The sequence below is a fragment of the Stegostoma tigrinum genome, chromosome 24 (genome assembly GCF_030684315.1).
Source record: "Stegostoma tigrinum isolate sSteTig4 chromosome 24, sSteTig4.hap1, whole genome shotgun sequence".
In the NCBI taxonomy this organism is placed as follows: Eukaryota; Metazoa; Chordata; class Chondrichthyes; order Orectolobiformes; family Stegostomatidae; genus Stegostoma; species Stegostoma tigrinum.
In genome coordinates, this window is record NC_081377.1 from 36,779,183 (window position 1) to 36,805,222 (window position 26,040).

A 26,040-nucleotide genomic window follows, 5' to 3' on the forward strand; every position below is an offset into this window, starting at 1 on the left:
TAAAGCTTTATAAAGTTGCACTTTTACTTTGAATGTGATGTACATGAAACATTTCCAAGAGCATTTGGGACAACATCTCACATATGATGCAACTTAGATTCAAAGATTTAGAACCTTAGATATTGTGCTGGTGTGCCTTATACAGATTCACTTGTACCGCATTAAACTAGGCATGTGCTAAATTAAAAACTAATTCAAGTTTCCGTGTAATTTTAACACAACTTAAAATATTACTTTGATCTGTACTGCTGGCAGTCAGTGCATAAACTAAATGCACTCAGATCCTAATCCAGTTCCCATAATACAAACATCCAGTACAGATCTGCACTGTTCATGGAATGAAAAATAAAAAAAAATTGAAACAAAAAAAAACTATCCAATTTCTTAAAGGTGAATGTAAGTTCCTTTTCCTTCTCTCAGTCCTTCTTCTTGTCCTTTAAGGCACGGAGTCTCTCCAGGAGCGGTGGATGAGAATAATGCCACATAGAATACAGCCAGTCAGCAACTGGAAAACCTAGGTTGTCCTTGTTCAGTTTTATTAGTGCAGAGTACAGGTCTGTGGCTTTTCCCAGATCCTTTGCAAATGCATCAGCCTGAAATTCAAATCTCCTGCTCAATACAGTCAGGCTAAAGGATAGCACCTATTAAAAACAAAAGTTTATCAAAAGGTCAGATGCAAACTTAGGAACTCAGGACAAAAGTAAACCATTTAACCTCCGAATCTACTTCACCACTCTTGATCAACTATTGCAATGCCATTTTCCTGCATAATACCCATATTCATTGATGTCATTATTCTCTAGTAATCTACTAAATCTCTGTCTTGAACATATTCAATGATTGAACATCCACTGCCCTCTGAGGTGGGAAGTTCCAAAGATGCGCTATTCTTTGAGTGAAGAAACTTCTTCCTCATTTGTGTTCTAAATCGTTAGTCTCAGGTTCTACACAACTCAGCCAAGAAAAACATCCGTTCTGCGTCCACCCTTCAAAAATTTACGAAGTTCAATCTGAAGCAGTTTCCAATTTAAACAAAACAGTTGCAAGAAGTCTGTCCTGTCCCACCCATGCTCATTTTTGGTGATGCATACAAGTTAAAATTAGAATAGATCAAGGGTCCCTCGAGCCTGCTCCACCATTCAATAAGACATAGCTGGTAGGTTTGTGTTCAAATTCCACATTCTCATCTGCTCCTGATAACCTTTGAATATTCAATAAACCACAGCTTTCCGTGGCAGAGAGTTCCAAAGTTGCCCAACCCTCAGGGAAAGCACTTCTCCTCAACTCTGACCCGAAAGGGCAAACCTAATTTTTAAACAGTGCCATCTAGTTCAAACTCACTCACGAAAAAAAATCCTTTCCAGGTCTGCCTTGTCAAGGCTGTTCAGGATCTTAAAGTCACCCCACACTTCTAAGCTCCAGTGGAAATAAGCCCAGTCTGTGCAACTGATGATCACGTACAACCTGCTCATTCCAGTATCAGCCCAGTGAATCTCCTCTGGGATTTCGGCAACACTTTGCATTTTTATTTTTCCTACCAAAGCGAGCAACTTCACATTTTTGTGCACTCATTCCAGCTATTTACAGCCATCTGAAACCTCAAGTCCATTTCACGACATACTCTCCTACTTATATTTGTGTCATCTGCAAATTTACCTGCCATGCCTTTACTCCCTCATTGAAACCACCGATATGAATTGCAAATGCAGAGGCCTCAGTATAGAACATAGAACATTACAGCACAGTACAGGCCCTTCGGCCCTCGATGTTGTGCTGACCTGTCATACCGATCTCAAGCCCATCTAAACTACATTATTCCATGTACGTCCATATGCTTATCCAACGACAACTTAAATGTACCTAAAGTTGGCGAATCTACTACCGTTGCAGGCAAAGCGTTCCATTCCCTTACTACTCTCCGAGTAAAGAAACTACCTCTGACATCTGTCCTATATCTTTCAACCCTCAATTTAAAGCTATGCCCCCTCGTGCTCACCGTCACCATCCTAGGAAAAAGGCTCTCCCTACCCACCCTATCTAACCATCTGATTATTTTATATGTTTCAATTAAGTCACCTCTCAACCTTCTTCTCTCTAACAAAAACAGCCTCAAGTCCCTCAGCCTTTCCTCGTAAGACCTTCCCTCCATACCAGGCAACATCCTAGTAAATCTCCTCTGCACCCTTTCCAAAGCTTCCACATCCTTCTTATAATGCGGTGACCAGTACTGTACACAATACTCCAAGTGCGGCCACACCAGTGTTTTGTACAGCTTCACCATAACCTCTTGGTTCCGGAACCCGATCCCTCTATCAATAAAAGCTAAAACACTGTATGCCTTCTTAACAGCCCTGTCAACCTGGGTGGCAACTTTCAAGGATCTGTGTACATGGACACCGAGATCTCTCTGCTCATCTACACTACTAAGAATCTTACCATTAGCCCTGTACTTTGCCTTCTGGTTACTCCTACCAAAGTGCATCACCTCACACTTGTCTGTATTAAACTCCATTTGCCACCTCTCAGCCCAGCTCTGCAGCTTATCTTTGTCTCTCTGCAACCTACAGCATCCTTCGTCACTATCCACAACTCCACCGACCTTAGTGTCGTCTGCAAATTTACTAACCCATCCTTCTACGCCCTCATCCAGGTCATTTATAAAAATGACAAACAGCAGTGGACCCAACACCGACCCTTGCGGTACACCAATAGTAACTGGTCTCCAGGATGAACATTTCCCATCAACTACCACCCTCTGTCTTCTTTCAGCAAGACAATTTCTGATCCAAACTGCTATATCTCCCACAATTCCATTCCTCTGTATTTTGTACAATAGCCTATTGTGGGGAACTTTATCAAACGCCTTGCTGAAATCCATATACACCACATCAACCGGTTGACTCTCATCTACCCGTTTGGTCAACTTCTCAAGGAACTCAATAAGGTTTGTGAGGCATGACCTTCCCTTCACAAAACCGTGCTGACTATCCCTAATCAATTTATTCTTTTCTAGATGATTATAAATCCTATCCCTTATAACCTTTTCCAACACTTTACCAACAACTGAGGTAAGGCTCACTGGTCTATAATTACCAGGGTTGTCTCTACTCCCCTTCTTGAACAGGGGAACCACATTTGCTATCCTCCAGTCATCTGGCACTATTCCTGTAGACAATGGCGAGTTAAAGATCAATGCCAAAGGCTCGGCAATCTCCTCCCTGGCTTCCCAGAGGATCCGAGGATAAATCCCATCCGGCCCAGGGGACTTATCTATCTTCACCCTATGAAGGATTTCTAATACCTCTTCCTTGTGAACCTCAATCCCACCTAGTCTAGTAGCCTGTATCTCAGTATTCTCCTTGACAACATTATCGTTTTCTAGAGTGAATACTGTTGAAAAATATTCATTTAGCGCTTCCCCTATCTCAGCTGACTCCACACACAACTTACCACTACTATCCTTGATTGGGCCTAATCTTACTTTCGTCATTCTTTTATTCCTTAAATACCTATAGAAAGCCTTAGGGTTTACCCTGACCCTATCCGTCAACAACTTCTCATGTCTCCTCCTGGCTCTTCTGAGCTCTCTCTTTAGGTCTTTCCTGGCTACCTTGTAGCCCTCAAGTGCCCTAACTGAGCCTTTACATCTCATCCTAACATAAGCATTCTTCTTCCTCTTGACCAGAGATTTTACCTCCTTCGTAAACCACGGCTCCCGCACTCTACAGCTTCCTCCCTGCCTGACAGGTACATACTTATCTAGGACACACAGGAGCTTTTCCTTGAATAAGCTCCACATTTCTAATGTGCCCATCCCCTGCAGTTTCCTTCCCCATCCTATGCTCCCTAAATCTTGCCTCATCTCATCGTAATTGCCTTTCCCCCAGCTATAACTCTTGCCCAATGGTATACACCTATCCCTTTCCATCACTAAAGTAAACATAACAGAATTGTGATCGCTATCACCAAAGTGCTCACCTACTTCCAAATCTAACACCTGGCCACGCTCATTACCCAGCACCAAATCTAATGTGGCTTCGCCCCTTGTTGGCCTATCTACATACTGTGTCAGGAAGCCCTCCTGCACACACTGGACAAAAACTGACCCATCTGTAGTACTCGAACTATAGTGTTCCCAGTCAATATTTGGAAAGTTGAAGTCCCCCATGACAACTACCCTGTCTCTCTCACTCCTATCGAGAATCATCTTTGCTATCCTTTCCTCTACATTTCTGGAACTATTCGGAGGCTAAGAAAAAACTCCCAACAGGGTGGCCTCTCCTTTCCTGTTTCTAACCTCAGCCAACGAGTCCCCAAACATCCTTTCTGCAACTGTAATACTGTCCTTGACCAATGATGCCACACCTCCACCCCTTTTACCATCATCTCTCTTCTGACTGAAACATCTCAATCCCAGAACCTGCAACAACCATTCCTGTCCCTGCTCTATCCATGTCTCCGAAATGGCCACAACATCGAAGTCCCAGGTACTAACCCATGCTGCAAGTTCACCCACCTTATTCCGGACGCTCCTGGCATTGAAGTAGACACACTTCAAACCAACTTCTTGCTTGTTGGTGCCATCTTGCTTCCCTGAAACTTTATTTCGGACCACCCTACTCTCAACCTTTACTATAGTCGAACTACAATTTTGGTACCCATCCCCCTGCTGAATTAGTTTAAACCCACCCGAATAGCCTTAGCAAATTTCCCCCCAAGGATATCGGTACCCCTCTGGTTCAGGTGAAGACCATCTTGCTTGTAGAGGTCCCACCTACCCTAGAAAGAGCCCCAATTATCCAAGAATCCAAAACTCTCCCTCCTGCACCATCCCTGTAGCCACGTGTTCAACTCCTCTCTCTCCCTATTCCTCGCCTCACTAGCACGTGGCATGGGCAACAAACCAGAGACAACAACTCTGTTCATCCTAGCTCCCTGAATTTCAGCCTTAAATCCCCATCTCTCTTCCTACCTATGTTGTTGGTGCCAATGTGGACCACGACTTGGGGCTGCTCCCCCTCCCCCTTAAGGATCCCAAAAACACGATCAGAGACATCACGCACCCTGGCACCTGGGAGGCAACACACCAACCGTGAGTCTCTCTCGTCCCCACAGAACCTCCTATCTCTCCCCCTAACTATGGAGTACCCACCGAATGACTACTGCTCTGCTCCTCTTCCCCCTTCCCTTCTGAGCAGCAAGGACAGACTTTGCGCAAGAGACCTGTGCCCCACTGCTTTCCCCTAGTAAGTCGTCCCCCCACAACAGTATCCAAAACTGTATACTTACTGTTGAGGGGAATGGCCACAGGGGATCCCTGCACTGCCTGCTGGTTCCCTTTCCGTCCCCTGACCGTAACCCATCTGCCTTTTTCCTGTACTTGAGGAGTGACTACCTCCCTGTAACTCCTCTCAATAACCCCCTCTGCCTCCTGAATGATCCGAAGTTCATCCAGCTCCAGCTCCAGTTCCCTAACGCGGTTTTCGAGGAGCTGGAGTTGGGTGCACTTCCCGCAGATGTAGTTAGCAGGGACACTAGTGGTGACCCTTAACCTCCCACATTCTGCAGGAGGAACATTCAACTGCCCCGACCTCCATTCCCATTATTCTAAATTCCCAAAGAGACTGTTAAAAAATAAAGAATAAAAAATAAACTTGTTACCTTACCAATCAGGCACACAGAACCTTTTTTTTGGTTAGAGGAGGAGGATGGGTGGGATACACTACCCGAGTAGTGTTTCGGGTAACGCAACCACACAAATATATTACCTCACTCACTCACCGGTCCCGTGTCTGCTCCTGCTCAGCGTATATCCGCCTATTCACGAGGTAAGCTTTTTATAAATTCAATAACAGTGACTCACCGGCTTCCCGACAGGCTCCTGCTCCAAGCTCCCGCTCGTGCTGCCGCTGCAACCAGAAATGGAAGGCACCGGCACTCGAGGTAAGCTTTTTAAAGATTCAAAAACAGTGACTCCTATAGACCCCTGCAAGACTCCATTTGTCATATCCTACCAATCAGGGACTTATTTATGCATACCTGATTTCTGCTAGCTAATATTTTATCCATACTAATATATTACACCTGCATCAGGAGTTCCCAAAATGTGCAATAACTGTTTATGCAGCAACTTGCAAATACCTTCTGTAATTCTAAGTACAGAAAATCTACTGGCTCCCCTTTAGCCTCGGCACAATAGTCTGTCAAACAACCTCAATAAATTGGATGAATAGGATTTCCTTTTCAAAACCATGCTGACTCTTCCCAATTACCTTGAGATTTTCTAAATGCCTGGCTATAATCTAGTTAATGATTGATTTTAACATATTTCCCATAACAGACATCAAGCTAAATGGTCCATTTGCCTATTTCTTGCCTCCCTCCCTTCATGAAGATTGGAGTTATACTGGTTAATTTCCAGTCCGATGGAACCTTTCCAGAATTTAATGAACTCAGAATATCGCACACGAAACCAGTTTAGTTTAAGTGCAGTGTGATCCCATCAGTTTCCTCCTACAAATAATAAGCAGTGGTAGTAATTAAAATAATTCAAGTCAGTAAGAATATCAGCATTCATCAGAGCTTCACCTTACCTCATTGTAGGGAGAGAAAATGAACTGGAAGATGATCATCAACCCAATAAGAGTAGGCTGGGTATCATAGAAACCAAAAGCAGAGAAAAGCTCCTTTCTGTCCATGAGAACAGCAAACAGGAAAAAGCAGAAGAAAGAGTTCACCTGAAAAAGCATCAGTATTACATACAGGTAAGGCAGACCAATAAAACCACAACATGCTAACACTGCAACTGCTACTGTTGCAGATCACAAAACAGCAAACATCAACATGTTACTCTGCTCTAGACAGTGCTGTATGTTGTTACTTAATTTAGGTTCTATTACATGCAGTGCACTTTCATAAACCTCAACACAAAATGGAGCTTGACACCCTTGACTCTTATGACTGCATTTGTGCACAAACAGCTACAAACCTTCATTCAACTAAAGGCACCAGAATAAAAGTCAGAGAAATTAAAACACACATAGACAACAACTGACTAACTGGAAATATGGCATTTAAATTACATTTGGCTTTGGAATTTAGTATTTTAAAAACATTTTTATTTGCAAGAAACCTGTTTCAGAAATATTATGGGGAAAAGAAAATTATCTCCGCAGTCCAGAAGCTCTTCACCTCACCCTCTCCTCCCTTTAAGATATCTTATCTAAATCACGTTAGCACAGCAAGAAATTATAATGTATGCACCAACATTGGCAAGTGCCAGATTTGATCAAAACAGAATGTTTAATGATGAAAATCTAAAGCAAAAGAAAATCCTAGGAAGATTCAGCAAATCATACAGGAACGACAAAAGGTCAGTGATAACTCTAGTTTTCTCTTTCCACAGATTCAGCCTAATCTGCAGAGTGTTTTAAACCAAGATTTGATCCCTGTCAACTTGCAGTGAATTTAAGAATAAAGGCTACTAAAATCAATCAAGCACAGTTGGGAGCAAGAAGAGATTAAGGCAGATGGTGTAATGAATAAATAGGGTCTTCCAGAAGAAGATGACATTTATTTTTCCCTTCAACATTCTGACATCTCTTCCATATTCACTTGCAGCCAGAAGAAACCATGCAACTCTGTGCAATTTTGAACTCTTCCAGCTGGATATATCCCATAAACACTTCAGGTAACATCAATTTTATGAAGAATTACTTTTGTTTTCTCTTCCCCGCAATAAATCTGACAACTTAACACTAGATAATGGATCTAAAAATAAAATTAAATTAAAAAAAGCTCCAACACATGCAATCGAGCAAAAAATCTGTAGGCAAAAACAATGTTCAATGTGGCATTTCTTGGGATCTTTGAATTGTGTGTGGAGCTGACTGTTTTCAGCTGGGAAAGCACTGGGCTCCTGTTTCTGTTAGATGGAAACCCAGACAGCGAGAAGTAGACTGGATAGAAAAGTCCTCAATGGTGGAAACCTCATTCTATCCAAACTCTCATTTGAAGAGTGGCTACGTGGGGGAGGATGAAAAGCCAAATGTTATTTCAGCAAATCACTACCTCCAGAAAAGGGGAGAAAATATCCCTTCGCAGGTAACAAGGAATTGTTGTCATCTTTGTTTCAGTACATCCATCCAGGTACACTCACACACACACTCACTCACACACTCACTCACTCACACACTCACTCACTCACACACTCACTCACTCACACACTCACTCACTCACACACTCACTCACTCACACACTCACTCACTCACACACACACTCACTCACACACTCACTCACTCACACACACACTCACACACACACTCACTCACACACACACTCACTCACACACACACTCACTCACACACACACTCACTCACACACTCACTCACTCACACACACACTCACTCACACACTCACTCACTCACACACTCACTCACACACTCACTCACTCACTCACTCACTCACTCACTCACACACTCACTCACACACTCACACACTCACACACACACTCACAAATATAAGAACAACTGCATATTACCTGACTAATAACGATGTTTTTCACAGTATGGCCCAACTTCCAATGCCCAAGCTCATGACCAAGCACTGCTAGAACCTCTTGGTTACTGCAGCCCTGCCTCTTATTCTGGAAAGAAAGCATGCCTTACATGAAACTCAATTATTTGAAATTTATGAAATGTAATATCCCAATCTACCCTGGTGAGATGTCCACTGATCAGTCATGTGTTTGAGCCAACATTTCAGACTTTATAATCTGCTCTGGTTGTGCCCCACAGTCGAGAACGGCCATTATTTTCTCCTATTCTGCCAACAGTTTCAGCCAAAGACAACTGATGAAGTATAGCTGAGACTGTACGTTGAGATGGTACTTTCACTCCTCGCTTCACCCCATTCCCCCACACCCCAGGTCTCATTAACATTGCCCCAAGTGTCAAGAACAACCGAATAAGAGTTATAATAATACAACAAGCTGGCTTACCTTTGGTCTTACTTTAGTTTCGGTGTTCTCAGTTTCACTTCCATCTCCTGCAGCTGTCTGTATTTCAATGTTCTCATCAACTGTCCCTTTATTTAATGGGGAATGATCTTCAAGGAGCGTATCAAACAGAACAATACGCTTGTTCTTAAAAAAGCCATAAAAATACGCATTGCTGTGAGATGACCTCTTTGATCCTATTTAAAACATTAAAGATTTAAGGTTTTCATTACTGAGAATTGCTTTATCCACCTCATATTTATATGAAACTTTGGAGAGGTTCTACAGTCAAAACAAAGTCACCCTAAAGTTCCAATCAAATCTACATTTTTGGAATGTTTGCAAAATGAACATTCTTTATAAACCTTATACCAAATATAATGAAAACTGATTGAATGTTTTGGGTCATACTGGGAATGGTTTAAGATAAAGAAATGTAATATGTACAAACACAAGTGAAGAGGAACTGATTTCAGTAATTCAACTAAGTGCTAGTGCAGGTAAACCAGAAAACGCAATTATAGGGTAAAGCAGTAATGCTGCAATCAAGGGCATTCAATCAGAAGATATTGCAAGTGCATAGTAGGCATAGCCCTTTCAGTATAGAGTACTGTATCTAATACTAACACACCCAGGGTGACAAAGATGAAATAAAACAGAAAAATAAAGTTTATGAGAAGTGATAGGATCAAGATTCAGTTATTAGCCTGGAAAATTATGCCAGCTACAAGCAGGAATTGTACCTAGAAGTTCTTAGAAGAGGAGAGAGAGATCACAAGAAAAGATTGGCAGATAGCATTAGATTCAACATCTCTACCCCAGCTAGGGAGAAACATGGGCCTTTTAAAGAGCAAAAGACAGCCTTTAATTGAGGCAGAGGACATGACAAACATATAAAAGTATGTTGCATCGGTCTTCATAAAGGAAGTGGATAACATGAAGATTACACTAAAGGCAGAAGAATGCTCGTGAACACAACAGTAAGCAGAGGAGTCCTATTGGAAAAAACAAAACGAGAAACTGGTTAAGTGACTTGGTCCAGATGCCGTGCATCCCAGGTTGCTGAAAGAAACAAAAGTAAAACAGTAGAGGCATTGGATCATTATTTCTTCATCCTCATTGAATACAAGTGTTGGAGGACTGGATAGTTGCTAATGTTACACTGCTGTTCAAGTGTGACAATAAACCAGGAAACTACAGGTCAACCAACTGATGATTAGCAACAGGAAAGTTATTGGAAAGCACTGTGCGGAAACAAACTCGCTTTTGGAAATGAACAAAAATAAAGTTGCTGGAAAAGCCTTTTGGAATTAAGGATGAAATAGTTGAATTCATTTAGTGGCTTAGTTGTTAAACTATTTGCCACTTGTTTGAAGACTATGTTTGCCTGTATAAGTTGTGTGTTGTTTTTGAGCTTCTTGAAAAGCCTGAAGGCCTCTTTTTGTTCCGATTAACAGTAATAAAGAGAAACAAATCAACCACTTTTGGTGATTAAGACATTTACATTTTTGGTATAGCTTCTGGATAAAGAGACCGAATTTCCAGCACACTCCTCCATCAAAGTCATAACAGTCTACAACGAGCAGAAATACCGAACAAACTTCTCTGCCATGTGAGGGGCTCTATTGATGTGACTCACTGAAAGCCTGGAGCACAGAATAGATGGACAAAGTGGATGTGGTGTAATAAATGGAATCGCAAGGATTTAGTGCCACAAGAACAAAAAAACTTCAAAAAAACAAAACATCTCCACCCAGTTTTTTTGTTTGAGATAAAAATGAACACTTAGAAGGTTAAGCAGCAAACAGAAGAAAACAAAAATTGTATTTACACAGTAGCTTACACAATCAGTAGACTTCTCAAAATGCTTTACAGCCAAGGAAGTCACCATTCTAAGATAGGAAATGAGGTAACCAAGTTGCACAGCAAACCTCCACCAATAGGGATACAATAATGACCAAATAATTAATTTCACTTTTATGTTGTGTGTAGGATAAATATCAGACCTTCACAGCCACCTGAACAGACAGCTGAGTCTTTGGTTGAGTGCATCACCCAAAAGAAGGGATCTGCAGCAATGCAGCACTCTCTCAGTATTACAGCTGGAGGGTCAGCTTTTCATTGTGTGTTCAAATCCTGCAGTAGAAATTAAAACCTGCTACCTTGTGCCTCAGAAGTGAGAATACTACTAATGGAGCCATAACTGAGATTTAGCTTTAACATTTCAGGTTGCGGAGTGAATTTCTGGACAGCCTGAAGGAAGGCCAACCAATTGGAGAAATCTCGCTTTTCATTTCTCCCCAAATGTTGCCTACCTTTCTCAGCACTGTCAGCATTTTATGGTTGTACTTTATATCTTCATTATTTTGCTCTTGTAGGAGTTCACCAAGATATAAATGCATCTTCAGGTTTATTTATTTTCTGACCCTGGACAAGAGCTGAGCATTCCAGTTCGGTTGCCAAGGAGGATTTCACTAAGCAGCAAATTATTTTCTTTAAACAGACTACTTTCAGTGAAAACATGAAAAAACTATATCTTCAAGGTTCATTGATCAAAAGCTGTAGAAAAGACATATTATCTCATTAAGCAAAGTGCCTTACCCTCCACTACATAAACCTTGGTTAAGGGAAAGCTGATACTCTTGGCCATTTCCTCAATACTCTCTCTCAACTCTCCATCAGGAAGCGGAGTGAATTTATCAAACAGTGGTGCAATATAATCAGCATAAATAGTCACCAAAACCTGAAGACAAAAATGGATAGGGGAGAAATGTCAGAAGCACAGTAACATTTCATCCCTTGTCATCAAACCATCACCTGCACAAGCCCACTCCAGCACTCATTAACACCATACTGAGCTGTTTGTTTCAGTACCCACATTCCTATCTGACCCTGATAAGTTTTGATTCACTTGTTGAACACAAACATTTCTGTCTGGACCCCTGATTTTGAACACACCTATCAAATATCTGAGTTCCTAATTCTCTAAATCCTAAAATCACCATCTTCAGCGAAGGACAGAATAGGGAATGGGAAGTCAGATTGGAAACCGGAGGAAAAACAGAATTAAAATAAAGAGGCCTGCTGTGTACTCACCAGAGAAACAATCAATGTGAAAAGCCAAGCATAAATGAAGAAATAATCCCCACCAATTTTAATAATGTACAGAAGGAGTGAGGTCACAGGAAGCAATATACACTGAGTCACTGCAAACTTCTTCAAAGCATCCTTAAAAAAGAATCCTAAAGTCTGCAGAAAAGAAAGACATTGCATTTGTTACAAGCCAGCAATATCAGACTGAGCACTGACTGCCTATTAAAACTTCTTCCCATTTAATATTCATCAATTTGTTAAGTGCATGAAAGTTTAAAGGAGAAAGCTAACCAGTTTGCATGGCTGCAACAATGTGCTCATTCTCAGTCCTCAAAAGAACAAGATGAAGAGAAAGTCAATCAGGACGACAAGTTTTTCTCAGCAAAGAGGTTAGAACTCAGATTTGTGGCAATTGATGGGAAACCCAGAGGAGAGATGAGCAAACATTTCCTCTCATAGACAGTGGTAGGGAACATTGAACTCACAGCTGAAAAGGGTTATAGAGGCAGGAACTTCCACCCTATTTAAATAACACTTAGATAAAACATACATCTACTTGAAACACCATGCCCTGCAAGCTTACAGAGTTGGTGCAGAAATGGTTTTAGGCTAGGCCATTCTTCACCAACTGGAATGGGCATGACAGGTCGAATAGCCTCCTTCTGTGCTACAGGCTACAGTTATTTTAGTAACTTCTAGAAGGATAATCAGGCCAAATGTTAAAAATAGTTACCCTCAAAAACATAATAAACCCAGTTTAAGGCAAAAATGTGATAGAATGAGTTTCATGCAAATCATGACGTTCTAGCTAATGATATGATTCTGACATCAGCAAGGGGCGTGGGGGAAATACTAGTCAATGAGCATGTAAAAAACAAAGTTTTAGACCCTATATGCGAGAGTTGCATTTGAGAACATAGTACATACTAATGTAAATAAAGGAGTGTTACAGAACACAAGGAGGTGAAGAGCCTTATTTAGTGATAAGGAACAATTACTCTGAGGGATGGTACATGCCCGTGCCCATAGCCCAAGATTCTCCAGATTAGTATTGCAGGTAACACTATTGGTTTAAAGCATGAGATATAGCAATAGCATTAAATGAAATTAAGTTAGTTTAGAACTTTAGTGAAAAAAGATAGCAGCTAAACTTAAATCTGCTTGGAGCCACCAGAAACCAAAGGATAAACATGCTGATGGTGCCTTTTGTATTATACAAAAGAAAATAGCATTTTGTCCTGGACTGTCATTCTAGGTGCTACTCCAGCATATTTACATGACAGCACTTAGCATGTACTGATTAGGCAGAGTCAGAATCAGTGATTTTTAGACAATGAGACTGTAAAGTTTATCAATCTCAAAAAGCAGCATGAAACAGAATCAGATTTCCGTACACTACAACAATTTGCAATTTATTCTGTGCTTGGCAAGCTTTCTCACAATTCATCATGGTCAGATGTTTTCTCACTGAAGGGGCTGAGGTCAGGAAGAAAATCGAATGAGGCATGATAAGCTATTTTTAGGCAACTTTCTGGATACATAGGAAGAGATATTTTAAAGAATCCCTATAGCGTGGAAGCAGGCCATTCAGCCCATTGAGTCAACACTGACCATCCAAAGAACAGCCCACCCAGACCCACTCCCCACCCTACCCTGTCCCCGTATGCCCAGTGGTTAATCCAGAATTTCCAGATTTTATTTTAGATATTCAGCATCTACAGGGTTTTGCTTTGTTCTGACTAGAGTGTTTCTGGTTCATTCCCTGGTACGTGCTGAGTTGGCCATCAGTCAGAGCAGTGATGGAGTCAATGCATTCACCTGCAGTGGCCCCAATCTAGGGAGGGCATTAAAAATATCTTGGGAAGTTTCTTTTACTGATAAAACCAGTGGGAAAACAGTGTTAATGCTTTAAGTCCAGTGACCCTCCTTCAGAACAGGTTATAGCTAGGAAAAGGTTGGCATATATGCTGAAGAATTGGGGTGAGGTGGCGTGTATGCGAGCATGCATAGGGATGGACAGAAGATCACTGTGACGTTCTGTCTACAAAAGTGACCCCGAGTTTGCTATTTCCTGCCACTTCAACATAGCGTTGTGTGCCTGGCCAAAATTTCTGTCTCAGGCTCAGTGCAGTGATCCAGCAAAGCTCAGCACAAGCTGGACAAACTACACCTCATTTTCAACTTGGGGACCCTACAGCCTTTGGGATTCAATATTGAGTTCAATAACTTTTGGGCCTGAGCAACTTCTCCCATGTGTTTACCCAAACACCAGCCCAAACCAGGCTTTGTCATCACAAGGACCTCTAATCACAACCAACCCACTATCAGCCATTAATGGTCCTCACTGGCAGCTATTGATTCTCCCAGGCTGATCTTTACCCATTCCTCTGTCTGCCCAACTGTTTTTCCCTCTGGGTTCCAACTACACCTATCTATTTACTCCACTCCCCCTCATTTCAGCAAACATACCAACCCTTTCTAGCCAGAATCTGTCCTGAAGCGGTGGGGAGGTCCACTGGGCACAAGACATTTAATTTTGGTTTCTCTCCACAGATGGTGCCAGACCTGTAGAGTTTTACCAGCAATTTCTGTTTTTTTTCTGATATCCAGCATCTGCAGTTCTTTGGTTTGTAAGGAATTTCCTAAAGTTCTCTCCATCTATCTCCGCTCCCCCGCTTTAAGATACTTTTTAAACATACCTTCTTGCTGAACTTTTGTTCACCTTGCCTTAATATCTTAGGAGGTATAAATAATTAAATTGCACTTGACAAAGGGACATATCACCATGTTAAAGGCACTATATAAATGCAAGTTGTTTCTTTAATGCATTATCTTTCTAGCTGACTGCACCAAACACAGGATTGATATTGCTTACTGTTAACTGTCTCTCCAAGCCTCGGGGCATATTCATTACAGCTTTGCGTAACATGTCAAAAGCACCGAAATGCTGCAGTTTGCTTGCCAGTACAGATTAATAAGCGTCCCATTCAGTGACTATGAGATGGAATCTCAAGGGTTTGGAAGATAACAAATCCGTCTTAAAAGGGAACAGTCAAATCAAGTCAAATCATTCTATTTAACCACAAATGTCAAGAGATATTGTTCATCCATACGTTTTATTATTGGCAGCTGATTTGCAGTGAACAAGAAACATTATTTTGAACTTTCTGAACTGCTAACATTTAAACAATTGCTAATGCCTTGCATTCAAGGATGTCTTCAGGAACATTTGAAGCTACAGTATTAAGCAGCCCTGAACAAACAGCAAAGCCAGCTTGGATTCAACAATAACAGTGAAGCAAAGGATCATTTCTTCCACAGGTTAGTTATGTTATTGGGGTTAGTGTAAGGGAGGCACCTTGGTTCTTTTTGGTATTAGCATGAATGAAGTTTGTATAATATTTAGTTAAGATCAGATTATTTATCATCTTATTGTTCATTTAATTCATTTGGCAGTTTATAGTCTTGACAGTGAATTTTACCTAGAATGGCTCATTGACTATTTATCACTATGTAAAATATTGCAGCACAGTGGCAAGGGATGTTATTCAGACATTAAGTCTTGTTACATGTACCCAGATAATCGGCAGATAAAGGCTCATTCTGGTCTGTAGGTATTATTTTCAAGAATGAAATCAAATCTCAAGGAAATATTGAAGTTTAAAAACATACAACTTGTAACTACAACTTTTTCCTTTTAACAACATTGGCCACATTTTAGCCTCCTTTTCTGAGAGCAGTAGGACAGTGTGTCCATCCTATTTAACTTGAAAAATGTTTCATATGTTAACAATCTATAACCCACGTATGCCATTTGTAGTCTATTCCAAGAATTTTTTTTCACTCAAAGAAATTCTGGAATCCACTGACCTGCTGATTGAAACCATGTTTCTCTTCAATGACAAAGGTGTTGTAAATGCTCCATGGGAGACCTGTGACTGCACTGAATAATGTTGCAAGAAATAGGAACACCAAGGACTGAGTTATCTGTTAATAAATAATTAAAAATGAAGGAAAGCTTTATTTTTCAAACAAAAGCACAAGCTGCACCACAGTGATGATTCTGAAAGGAAATATTCCTCGTATGAAATACTCCACAATTTGTACATAGAACATAGAACATAGAACAGTACAGCACAGAACAGGCCCTTCAGCCCACAATGTTGTGCCGACCATTGATCCTCATGTATGCACCCTCAAATTTTTGTGACCGTATGCATGTCCAGCAGTCTCTTAAATGACCCCAATGACCTTGCTTCCACAACTGCTGCTGGCAACGCATTCCATGCTCTCTCAACTGTGAAGAACCCGCCTCTGACATCCCCTCTATACTTTCCACCAACCAGCTTAAAACTATGACCCCTTGTGCTAGCCACTTCTGCCCTGGGAAATAGTCTCTGACTATCAACTCTATCTATGCCTCTCATTAATAACTTCTAAAAGAATAAAATCACATCTATATCTTCCAACATGCAGCTTTGCAAGTAAGGATTCAGAATTGTAGCTTTATTGTGAGTAGTAATGAATTGAAACTACAAGTTACTCCCTGAAAGTGAAGATGTGTCTGATTTCTTTGAAAAGCAGGCTGATGCACAAAGTGAAGAAAGAAAGGAAACCACCATTTTAATGTTATAGATAGTTGTATGTAGGTCCTCCTTCGAAGCATTTTCACTGTTTGATACAAACAACAGGCCATCTTCGAAATGTACTTCCTTATTTGACCTTTTCCTGCTCCCTTCAGCTAAAATGGTTTGGAACTTGAAGTGTAGACTTAAAGTGAGACAATGATAACATGATAACTAGTTATAGTTTGTGTTCACCATGACAGAGTATAATTGTTTGTCTCCTAAATAGCAATGTCAAATCTTTCACATAAACTTGAGGGGCAGATAGTTTACTATTTCATCCCACATATGGTGCTGGCGATAACTTTTTTTAAAATTCATTCATGGGATGTGGGCCTCACTGACCAGGCTAGCAGTTTAAAAGTCAACCACATTGTGGAGGGTCTGGAGTCACATGTAGGCCAGACCAGGTAATGATGACAGTTTCCTTGCCTGTTATTTCCAGAACTTTTTTTCCCCCATCAAAATCAAATTTCACCATCTACCATCTGGGATTCAAACCCAGGTCTCCAGGACATTACCAGGATCTCTGGATTAATTATTGAGTGATAATACCACTAGGCCATTGCGTCCACCTAAATGCAGCACTTGTACAAATACTGCGCTGGGTTATCAAATCTATCTGATAATACACTGAAGTTTCAGCCAGCTCAAATCAACAACTTTCTAACTCAAAAGACAGAGTGCTGCCTCTGAATAAAAATTAGTTTGTTCAGTGCCTCTTTAATCTCTGCATGATCTTCATTTAACTGGGACTGGCCAAATGACTGTCCTTCTCTGATTTTAGCCAACGTGATTTTTAGACAAAAAGAAAAAAACATTTTATTTTGAGACCTCAGGCAGGGCAAGAGTCAATGGTGGCAGCTGGTGTAGCTAGAGTGTAAAAAATGATTAGAACGGAAGTTGTACGAATCTTCTGAAACAAAATGACAGTGTTATCACAGATTTGCTGGGTTAATATAAAGTAAATTAATTGCAATTAAAATGTGTGGTTTGGCAACGAAGCCCAGCCTAAATATTAAGAACTTTTAAATTTTCTAATCAACCTTATAAGAAAACAGTCATTATATGTTCTAGCAATTATGTTTTACACTCAAATTATGCCCCTGTCCACCACACCCCCTCACTTGAAGCTACCAGTTAGAATGATCTCACCCTCCATGCCCAGATGCTGAGAGTTAAAACTGAACAATATGAACAGCTGAATGGTCACTCCTTCCATGCAAAGCAAGATAATGGGGAGATTATAGACTGGGAAGGAGTTAGGGAAAGGGAAATACAACTCAACACCTTCGTAAAACAACCTGATCAATGATACAATTCCAATTTTTGCATTTTTTCTGGTCAGGAAAATTAGGACCACCGTTCTGAAAGTAATTAAATGAATTTTGCAAGTTTTGAAATATATGATGCTCGCTGCACAGAAGGAAAATACAGGCTATGTCCAAACCACATTATGGAAACTCAATTTGGAACACATTTTTCAATTTAATTTGTGTTACTGCCAGGAAGAAACTCCAAAAATCATTCAACATTGAAAATCTGATATTCTAAGTAACAGAGTGCTTACTTCATATTCAGGTCCTAGACCAAAACGTCCGATAATGTGCCCGGATACACTCCATAGAAAGGGAATTCCACCAAGCAAGAGGATAAGCTGCAAAGACAGAAGCACAGTTACAAGATTTACTTTAAAGCTATATCTCTTGTAACCAGTGGAATGTTTGGTACTAAACCGGTACGTGTAACTAATGGGCTACAGTTGTACCCGAAATACCCAATATTGAAACAGATGAGAATTGTGCCTTGAAAATTTAACACTTTGCTTTGGGGCTCACATTTGCTCCTTGGCTATTTACAAACTAGATTACGAAATCTCACACGCAAAATGGTAATCATTCTTCAAACAGAGCACTGAGACGACCAGGTTATTCAATCCTCAAGATTGGGGCGGCGGTGGGCACTGCAACCAAACCTTTTGGGATTAGGAACAGAAAGAGAGAAAAGAAGAAGTGAGAGGGAAAGCGCCTGAAATCCACCAGATTGTGACAAAATTCCAATTATTTTCGACATATCACTCAGACCTTGTCTGGACTAAACATGGTTCCAGCCCCACAATATGTGGTCATACAGAACCTCAACTTTGCTAGAAGGTGACTAGGAGGGAGTCTTTTTGGCTCTGCTCTTCAGAACTGGGTCATAAGAAACAGACTTGATAAAAGTGACACCATTTTATAATATTACATGAGATATGGTGTTGATTGGTCGAGCAATCATCGGTATGGAGACACAGCAAGAAAAGTTAACTGTTGATCTTAATTCTCAGGTCAGGCATGTATGTTCACAAAGGGGAAATAGCAGCTTTGGCTCTTGTCTTGACCCCTTTTCTTGATAAGATGTAATATATGCCTACATAAAACAAAGTCCTGAGTATTTATGTATGCAGTTTCTAGCACATGCAAATACATTGCACTGTGGGCCTGGATGACGATCTCATGTTCATTTCCTGCATTCCAGCCATATTCAATCGTGAACTGCACAGACAGACAAAAACAACTAACAAGAGGTGGATGCTCCGGAAATATCCCCATTCCCAGTGTTGGGGGTGTTCTGTATATCACTACAAAAGACAGGGCTGAAACATTTGCATCCATCATCAGCCAGGTGTGCCTAGCAAATGATCCCTTTTGGCCTCGTTAGAGACCTGAGAATCACTGAATACAGCAAAGGCTATTGACCCTAACAATATTCCAGTAACAGTACTGAAGAGCTGTGCTGCAGACCTAGCCAAGCTGTTCCAATATACACTGGTTCCAATATGTACCCCCATACAAACTGGTATCTGCTTAACAATGTGGAAAACTGATCGGATATGTCTCATTTACAAAATCCAATCCAACCCATTACTGCTTTGTCAGTGTACCCTTGCTCATCAGCAAAGTACGTACCATTGACAGTGGTTATCAAATGCATTTGATCAGCAAAAACCTGCTCACTGACATTCGGTTTAAGTTCCAGCAGAACCACTCAGTTCCTGACCTCATTACAACCTCTGGCCAATCACTCTCCCACCACGTGTCATCAGGAGAATCAGTCTAACTGAGAGTTGGGCACATACATCCCTGAAAAGTCCAATCCACATAATACATGCACTTACACACACTATCCTGTTCTACCTGCGCTCCACTTAAAATTCAACTTTTGATGGAAGGACAGGAACAGAAGAAAAATTGTTAAACAAGAAGAAAGGACTTTTAGGATAGATGTGAAACACCATGTTGTTTTACCAAACAGATGATGCCTGCAACCATAACATAAATATTTGACGGCACATGGGTACATAACTCCCGATTTTTGAGAGACATTAAATTGCCCTGCCTTTCCTATTTCTTGGGTTTGGAAACAGCACTCTTGAAACATATGGCAAGAAAGCATTTATGAAATCAAGAAGAAAAATGTAAGACCAATTTCCTAATGAAATATAACCATGATAATGTAGAAAAATGCAACAATGCTAATGTAACACTGAAGTTAAAGTATGAGATAACTAACAGAAAATTAAGACTTCATACAAAATAAACATTTAATTGTATCTTTGAAATCAGACAATCAAATTTCCATTTACAAATGTATCATACACAGCACTACTCACTGTTCCCTCAGTCTCAGAATAAAGACCAGACCAGAATCCAAAAGTACTTTTATCTAGCTGGTACAGACGAGATTTCTCAAATGTTTCAGAGTCCATAATCTTTCCCAATTCTTCAGGGACCAGTGTGGTGTCTCTGTACGTCTTGCGCTAAAAAAACGGCGAAAGAGATCATTTGTACGCCATGTCTGCAGTAGAATTAAATTCCATTCACTCTGATTCATGCCTCCCATGCATTATTAAAGTGGTCATTTATAACTCTGGATAGAATGCAAATAAGTCTCATCAGCCACAACTAGTCCAACTCACATTTCAGCAGGGATCCGTTCATAGTTGCCAAAAGCAGAAACCCCAACTACTGCCTCTGTCTTCCCTCCCCAGCAGATATCTGTGCAGTACCATGGTCAAAATCAGGTAACTCAGCAGAGTCCACTGATTTTAGAGTACTTCTGGTCTTTCATAACTTAGGGTCACATCAAACGGTGTTTTCATTCACTGAACACTGGGGGGCGGGGGCGGGGGCGGGGGAGAGGAGGAAAACAAGCCAAACACATCAGCTGCTTTACACTTTTCTTTCCACTTTACAATAAGGAATCCCTAGCAAATCCAAAATACCCATTTTCTCCCAATGGCAGAAGTTAGACAACTTTTTAAATTAATTAAAAATATTACAATTAGCAATTAATTCAGTCAGAGGCCAGAAGAAAATGTAACAGTTTATTTATGGAGACTTGGTGCCATAGTCAAACCCATATTATGATCAATGGCAATTGATAGCGGAGGATAAGTAGCTCACTCGCCATTTTCTTTTTGGGATTGGGGGTCTCTCAATTTCAGGCATTAGTTGCACTCGTGGCGTTTATACTGCAGGAGGCCCATGATGGACATGTCATCTAAGGAATGGGAGGGGGAGTTGAAATGGTTCGCAACTGGGAGGTGCAGTTGTTTGTTGCGAACCGAGCGGAGGTGTTCTGCAAAGCGGTCCCCAAGCCTCCATTTGGTTTCCCCAATGTAGAGGGGGGAAATCAAGCGGAGGCTTGGGGACCGCTACCTCCCCACCCACACTCTCCTCTACAGGATCCATCCCTGCCTCTTTAACTTGTCTGTCTCCTGTCCACCTATCTTCTCCTCTGTCCATCTTCGATCCGCCTCCTCCTCTCTCCCTATTTATTTCAGAACCCTCTTCCCCTCCCCCATTTCCATTACTATTCTTACCTTTAATCAGAGCTGGAGAATCACTGGGATTGGCTTCTCTCCCTGCTCCAGCTCCTTAGTTCTGGTCTCCAAAGGTCTATCCTTGGCCACATTCTATTTCTCATCTACACTCTATTCCTCAGCCTCGTCATCCAAAGGTAGTGGTATTTTTGATGTGTGTGGTTGACACCCAGCTCCACGTCACAATTACCTTTCTCATGTCCTCCACGGTTGCTGAACTATCAGACTGTGAATCAGACATCCAGCATTGGCTGGGCAGGTATTACTTCCAATTAAATATTGGAAATATTAGTAAGTGCCTTTGGCTCCCCCCACTCCAATCTACAGTCCCTAAACACCCACTCCATCCCTCTCCCTGGCAAGCCTGAAGTTCAGACTTTTTGCAATATCGGTGACATAGGATTCTGAGATGGGCTTTGGGCCTCATTAATACCAACTGTAAATAGCTCTGGATAAGCAAACTCTTGATTTTATAATTCACATCTTTGCTTTCATATCCGTCCAAGATGTCATCCCTTCCTATCTCTGTAATCACCTTCAAGTGTCCCTTATTCCAAAATCCTCAGATCTCCCTGCTCCTCTAATTCTGGGCACTTCCAGCACCCCTGATCATAATTGCTCAACCTTCAGTTGCAAAGCTCTGGAATTCTCACCGTAGATTTTCTTTTGTTTACTTTCTTCCTTTCAACACATTTCTTTCATCAAAACTCTATGACCAACAACATGTCAAAGTTTCACATCTTTTAAAGACTGTGGATCAAGCACTATGACTGGGACGAAAGATTTATGGACGTGATCCCCACCAAATACATTCACTCTTCAGCAGAAGTACCCATCTGCAATGAAAGCTCTACCTGACTTCCTCCCTAGTTTAAAGACATGAGCTGATTCAGCCTGATCCAGGAATTCTTGTGCTGTTTTGTTTTTACCTAAGTGAAGATTCCTTGGTCTCTCATCATGGTTAATTTGCTGTCTAACACTCACTGGCTCAAGCTTGGAGATTTCTAATCGACCTGTTCAGAGATGTTATTATGCAACACTGAAGCAAGGACACACACCAAATATAAAAGCATTCTTTTAAGAAAATGCTTCCTTTAGATATGCAACACAACTGTCTTGCTTTCCAAATCATATGCATGCATGTGTGAAAAATTGCAAGTATCAAAACCAACTATAACGTTCTTATATGAAAGATAAGGCATTTGACAAGGATCCACATGGTAGACTCATCAGCTTTGTTAGCTCACATGGAATACAAGAACTAGGCATTTGGCTACAAAAGAGGGAGATGATGTCCGAGTGGTATTATCACTGGACTGCTAATCCAGATAATGTTCTGAGCACCTGGGTTCAAGTCCTGCTACAGCAGATGGTGGAATTTGAATTCAATTAAAAACATGTCTGGAATTAAGAATCTGATTATGACCCTGAATCTTTATGTTGACGTGTGCTAAATCTGGGGTAATCATTTTGAGGTGCTGCATTTTGGAGGTTAGTGATGGAAAGTTGCTTTGCCCATGGCCCGCAGCATGCTGCAAGGATCAGTGCTGGGTCCACTGCTTTTTGTCATTTATATAAATGATTTGGATGTGAATATAGGAGGTTTGGTTAGTAAGCTTGCAGATGACACCAAAATTGGTGTAGTGGACAGAGTACTTGATCAGATGGGCAGATTGGCCAAGCAGTGGCAGATGGAGTTTAATTTAGATAAATGTGAGGTGCTGCATTTTGGTAGGGCAAATCAGGACAGGACTTATACACACTAATGCTAAGGCCCTAGGGAGTGCTGCCAAACAAAGCAACCTTGGACTGCAGGTTCATACTTCCCCAAAAGTGATAGTAATGAAGGCATTTGGTAAGCTTGCCTGTATTGCTCAGTGCATTGAGTATAGCAGTGGGAGGTCAAGCTGCGCCTGTACAGGACAATGGTTAGGCCACCATTGGAATCTAGACTCCTAGTCTCCCTGCTACAAGAATAATGTTGTGAAACTTCAAAGGGATCAGAAAAGATGTACAAGGATGGTGCCAGGGTTGGAAGGTTTGAGCTATGGGGAGAGGCTGAATAGCTCAGGCTATTTTCCTGGAGTGTCAGAGGCAAAGGGGTGACCTTATAGAGGCTTATAAAATCATGGGGGATGTGGATAGAGTGAATTGACAAGGTCTTTTCCAAAGAGTAGGGGAGCCCAAAACCAGGGAGCATAGGTTCAAGGTGAGGGGGAAAAGATTTAAAAGGGACCCATGGGGCAACATTTTTACACAGAGGATGGTGTGTGTATGGAATGAGCTGTCAAAGGGCATGGAGCAGGCTGGTACAATTACAACATTAAAAAGGACATTTGAATGGGTACATGAATATGAAGGATTTAAAGGGACATGGGCCAAATGCAGGCAAATGGGACTAGAATAATTTAGGATGTCCAGTCAGTATGGATGAATTGGACCAAGGGATGTGTTTCCAGGCTGTACATCTCTATGACTCACAGTGATTACCCCAAACTTGACACACATTAACGTAAAGCTAAAAAGTTAGTAATTTGCAGCTGTTCATACAAGATGTTGTTGTTACAGGTTTAGGGCTAGTGATTAGGTGGGCATGGGAAAAGAGCCTTTCCTACACAGAAAATGGTAATGTCCTGGAATTTTCTATCCACCAGTGTGATGGAAATGTGGGCAATCAATGATTTCAGATGGAAATTGGACTGACACCTGAAGAAAATAAACCTAAAGGACTACCCCAGTGGAGGAGGAGGAAGGAGGGGAATGGGGCTGACTGGATTACTCCAGGGAGAGCTGGCATGGACTCGATGGGCTAAATGCACTCCTCCTGTACCTTAATGACTCGACCCCCAAACCCTCCTCACCTCAGGTCGTTTCCAACCCTGGTAATGCGTTACAACAGGAAGACAAGGGAAAGTTTGATTTGTCAAATGGAACACATAGTATACTTCAGTTAAAGCCATCGTATATCAAATGTAATTGCACAGGGAGGAATTGTGTGCGTGACAAACAGGGGCAATTACCTCACTGTCGGCACTGTCCAGCTCATTCAAAAACTGTCAAGCAAGCTAAAAGCTGTGGGGAGATTGGATTTTAGTTTTAAACTTGAGCTATTGATCAGAAGCCTTTTAACCAAGTCTTTACACGTTAAATCAAAAGCTACAAAGGCGCATCAAAATTGATTTGGTAAGGTGATAGTCAAAGCTTCCTGTTAGATTGCTGCACCGTTACAATGTATCGAACGCCTCCATACATTGTATCAAGACTGTTGGATACATTGTTTCACCAAAGGGGTGCGATATGTTTCCTCACCAAACCGGGCGTGGTAACAATTTGTTAAGCTTCTCCAAACGGGGGAGATTTTCGTCCTTTAATGTTCGGCTATTTCTCCCCCACCCCAACCACTGATTCTGGGGAATGTGTTTGAAGGAGACACCACTCACCTGTCTTTGGGCCAGGTAGGCCTCCCATAGATACACGGTCCATGAAAAGAGCAGCACCGAGTAAAATATTTGATTTTCGGTGCTTATCTCTGCAATAAGGTGAATCATGATTCCCAGTCCACTTTCGATTGTCACCGGTACGTGAAAACTATTCAATTTTATTTAAATCTTCTTTTTACAAGATCTCGACCGTTGCTAGACAAAATAAAAAGACAGTTTTTTTTTAACAGAAGGGGCTTTGCTCTGACTGGTTTTTGTTTACTCACTGTTTTAAGCCACCCCCATTAGTTAATTGAATATTTATTGGGTTCTTTTTCTCGATGTATAAACCTCAGTCACTAATAAAGCCCTTGCCGCCAGCTGGGTTACACTTAAATAGATCCGGGCGGACAGGAAGTTGGTGCGCTGGTAAACTTTGTCCCAACGTACGAAGGGACCTTTTCCTTAACCCTGACACAGTCACTGGAGTTGAATTAATGTTCGTCAAACCAAGCTAATTAAACGAACAAGAGTATTTTTTTTTTTCAGAGGGCATGCTTAGAAATCTAAATAATAGAAGAAACCCAAACGGTCAACACAGACTGCAGCAAGTTAAGGAGATAGCTAATCACCACCTCAAGGGTATCTAGTGACGACAAGTAAATGTTGACTAGAAAGTCATACTCACATCCCATGTTTGAATATATAAAAATTGCAGGAGAAAGCCAGTGTACCCTCAAACATGCTTGATCAAACAAAAAAAATCATGATCTTTGGTTGATCTGATGGTCGCCTTAACTCCACGTTTCTGCTTGTCTCCCCACAGTTACATTGCTTAAAAGACATTTGGATCAGTACATGAATGGGAAAGATTTGGAAGGATATGGGCCAGACGCAGGCAAATGGGATTAGTTCAGTTTGGGACCATGATCAGCGTGGACTGATTGGAACTACAGATCTGCTTCCACACTGTATGATTCTATAACCTTTAATTTCAGCAGTCATTCTAACCCAGCACATTTGATGACCCAGCCTCCATTGGCA

The 26,040-nt window shown here is 41.2% G+C and overlaps 1 protein-coding gene across 2 annotated transcripts; it reads right to left on the reverse strand.

Annotated features, from left to right (window-relative positions):
• zmpste24 (zinc metallopeptidase, STE24 homolog) lies at positions 1-25,395 on the reverse strand. 2 transcript variants are annotated; one of them, XM_048558144.2, is made up of 10 exons: positions 25,018-25,395; positions 20,366-20,512; positions 18,284-18,370; positions 15,959-16,075; positions 12,092-12,244; positions 11,597-11,738; positions 8,999-9,192; positions 8,540-8,644; positions 6,594-6,737; positions 1-641 (listed from the first exon to the last, which is right to left on the reverse strand). In XM_048558144.2, the coding sequence occupies exons 1-10, from the start codon at positions 25,123-25,125 to the stop codon at positions 417-419; spliced, it is 1,422 nt and encodes a 473-aa protein (XP_048414101.1). In that variant the 5' UTR covers positions 25,126-25,395; the 3' UTR covers positions 1-416. The 2 variants fall into 2 exon arrangements, with proteins under 2 accessions (XP_048414101.1, XP_048414102.1); XM_048558145.2 differs by lacking the exon at positions 12,092-12,244.
• Between the last annotated feature and the right edge of the window lie 645 nt (positions 25,396-26,040).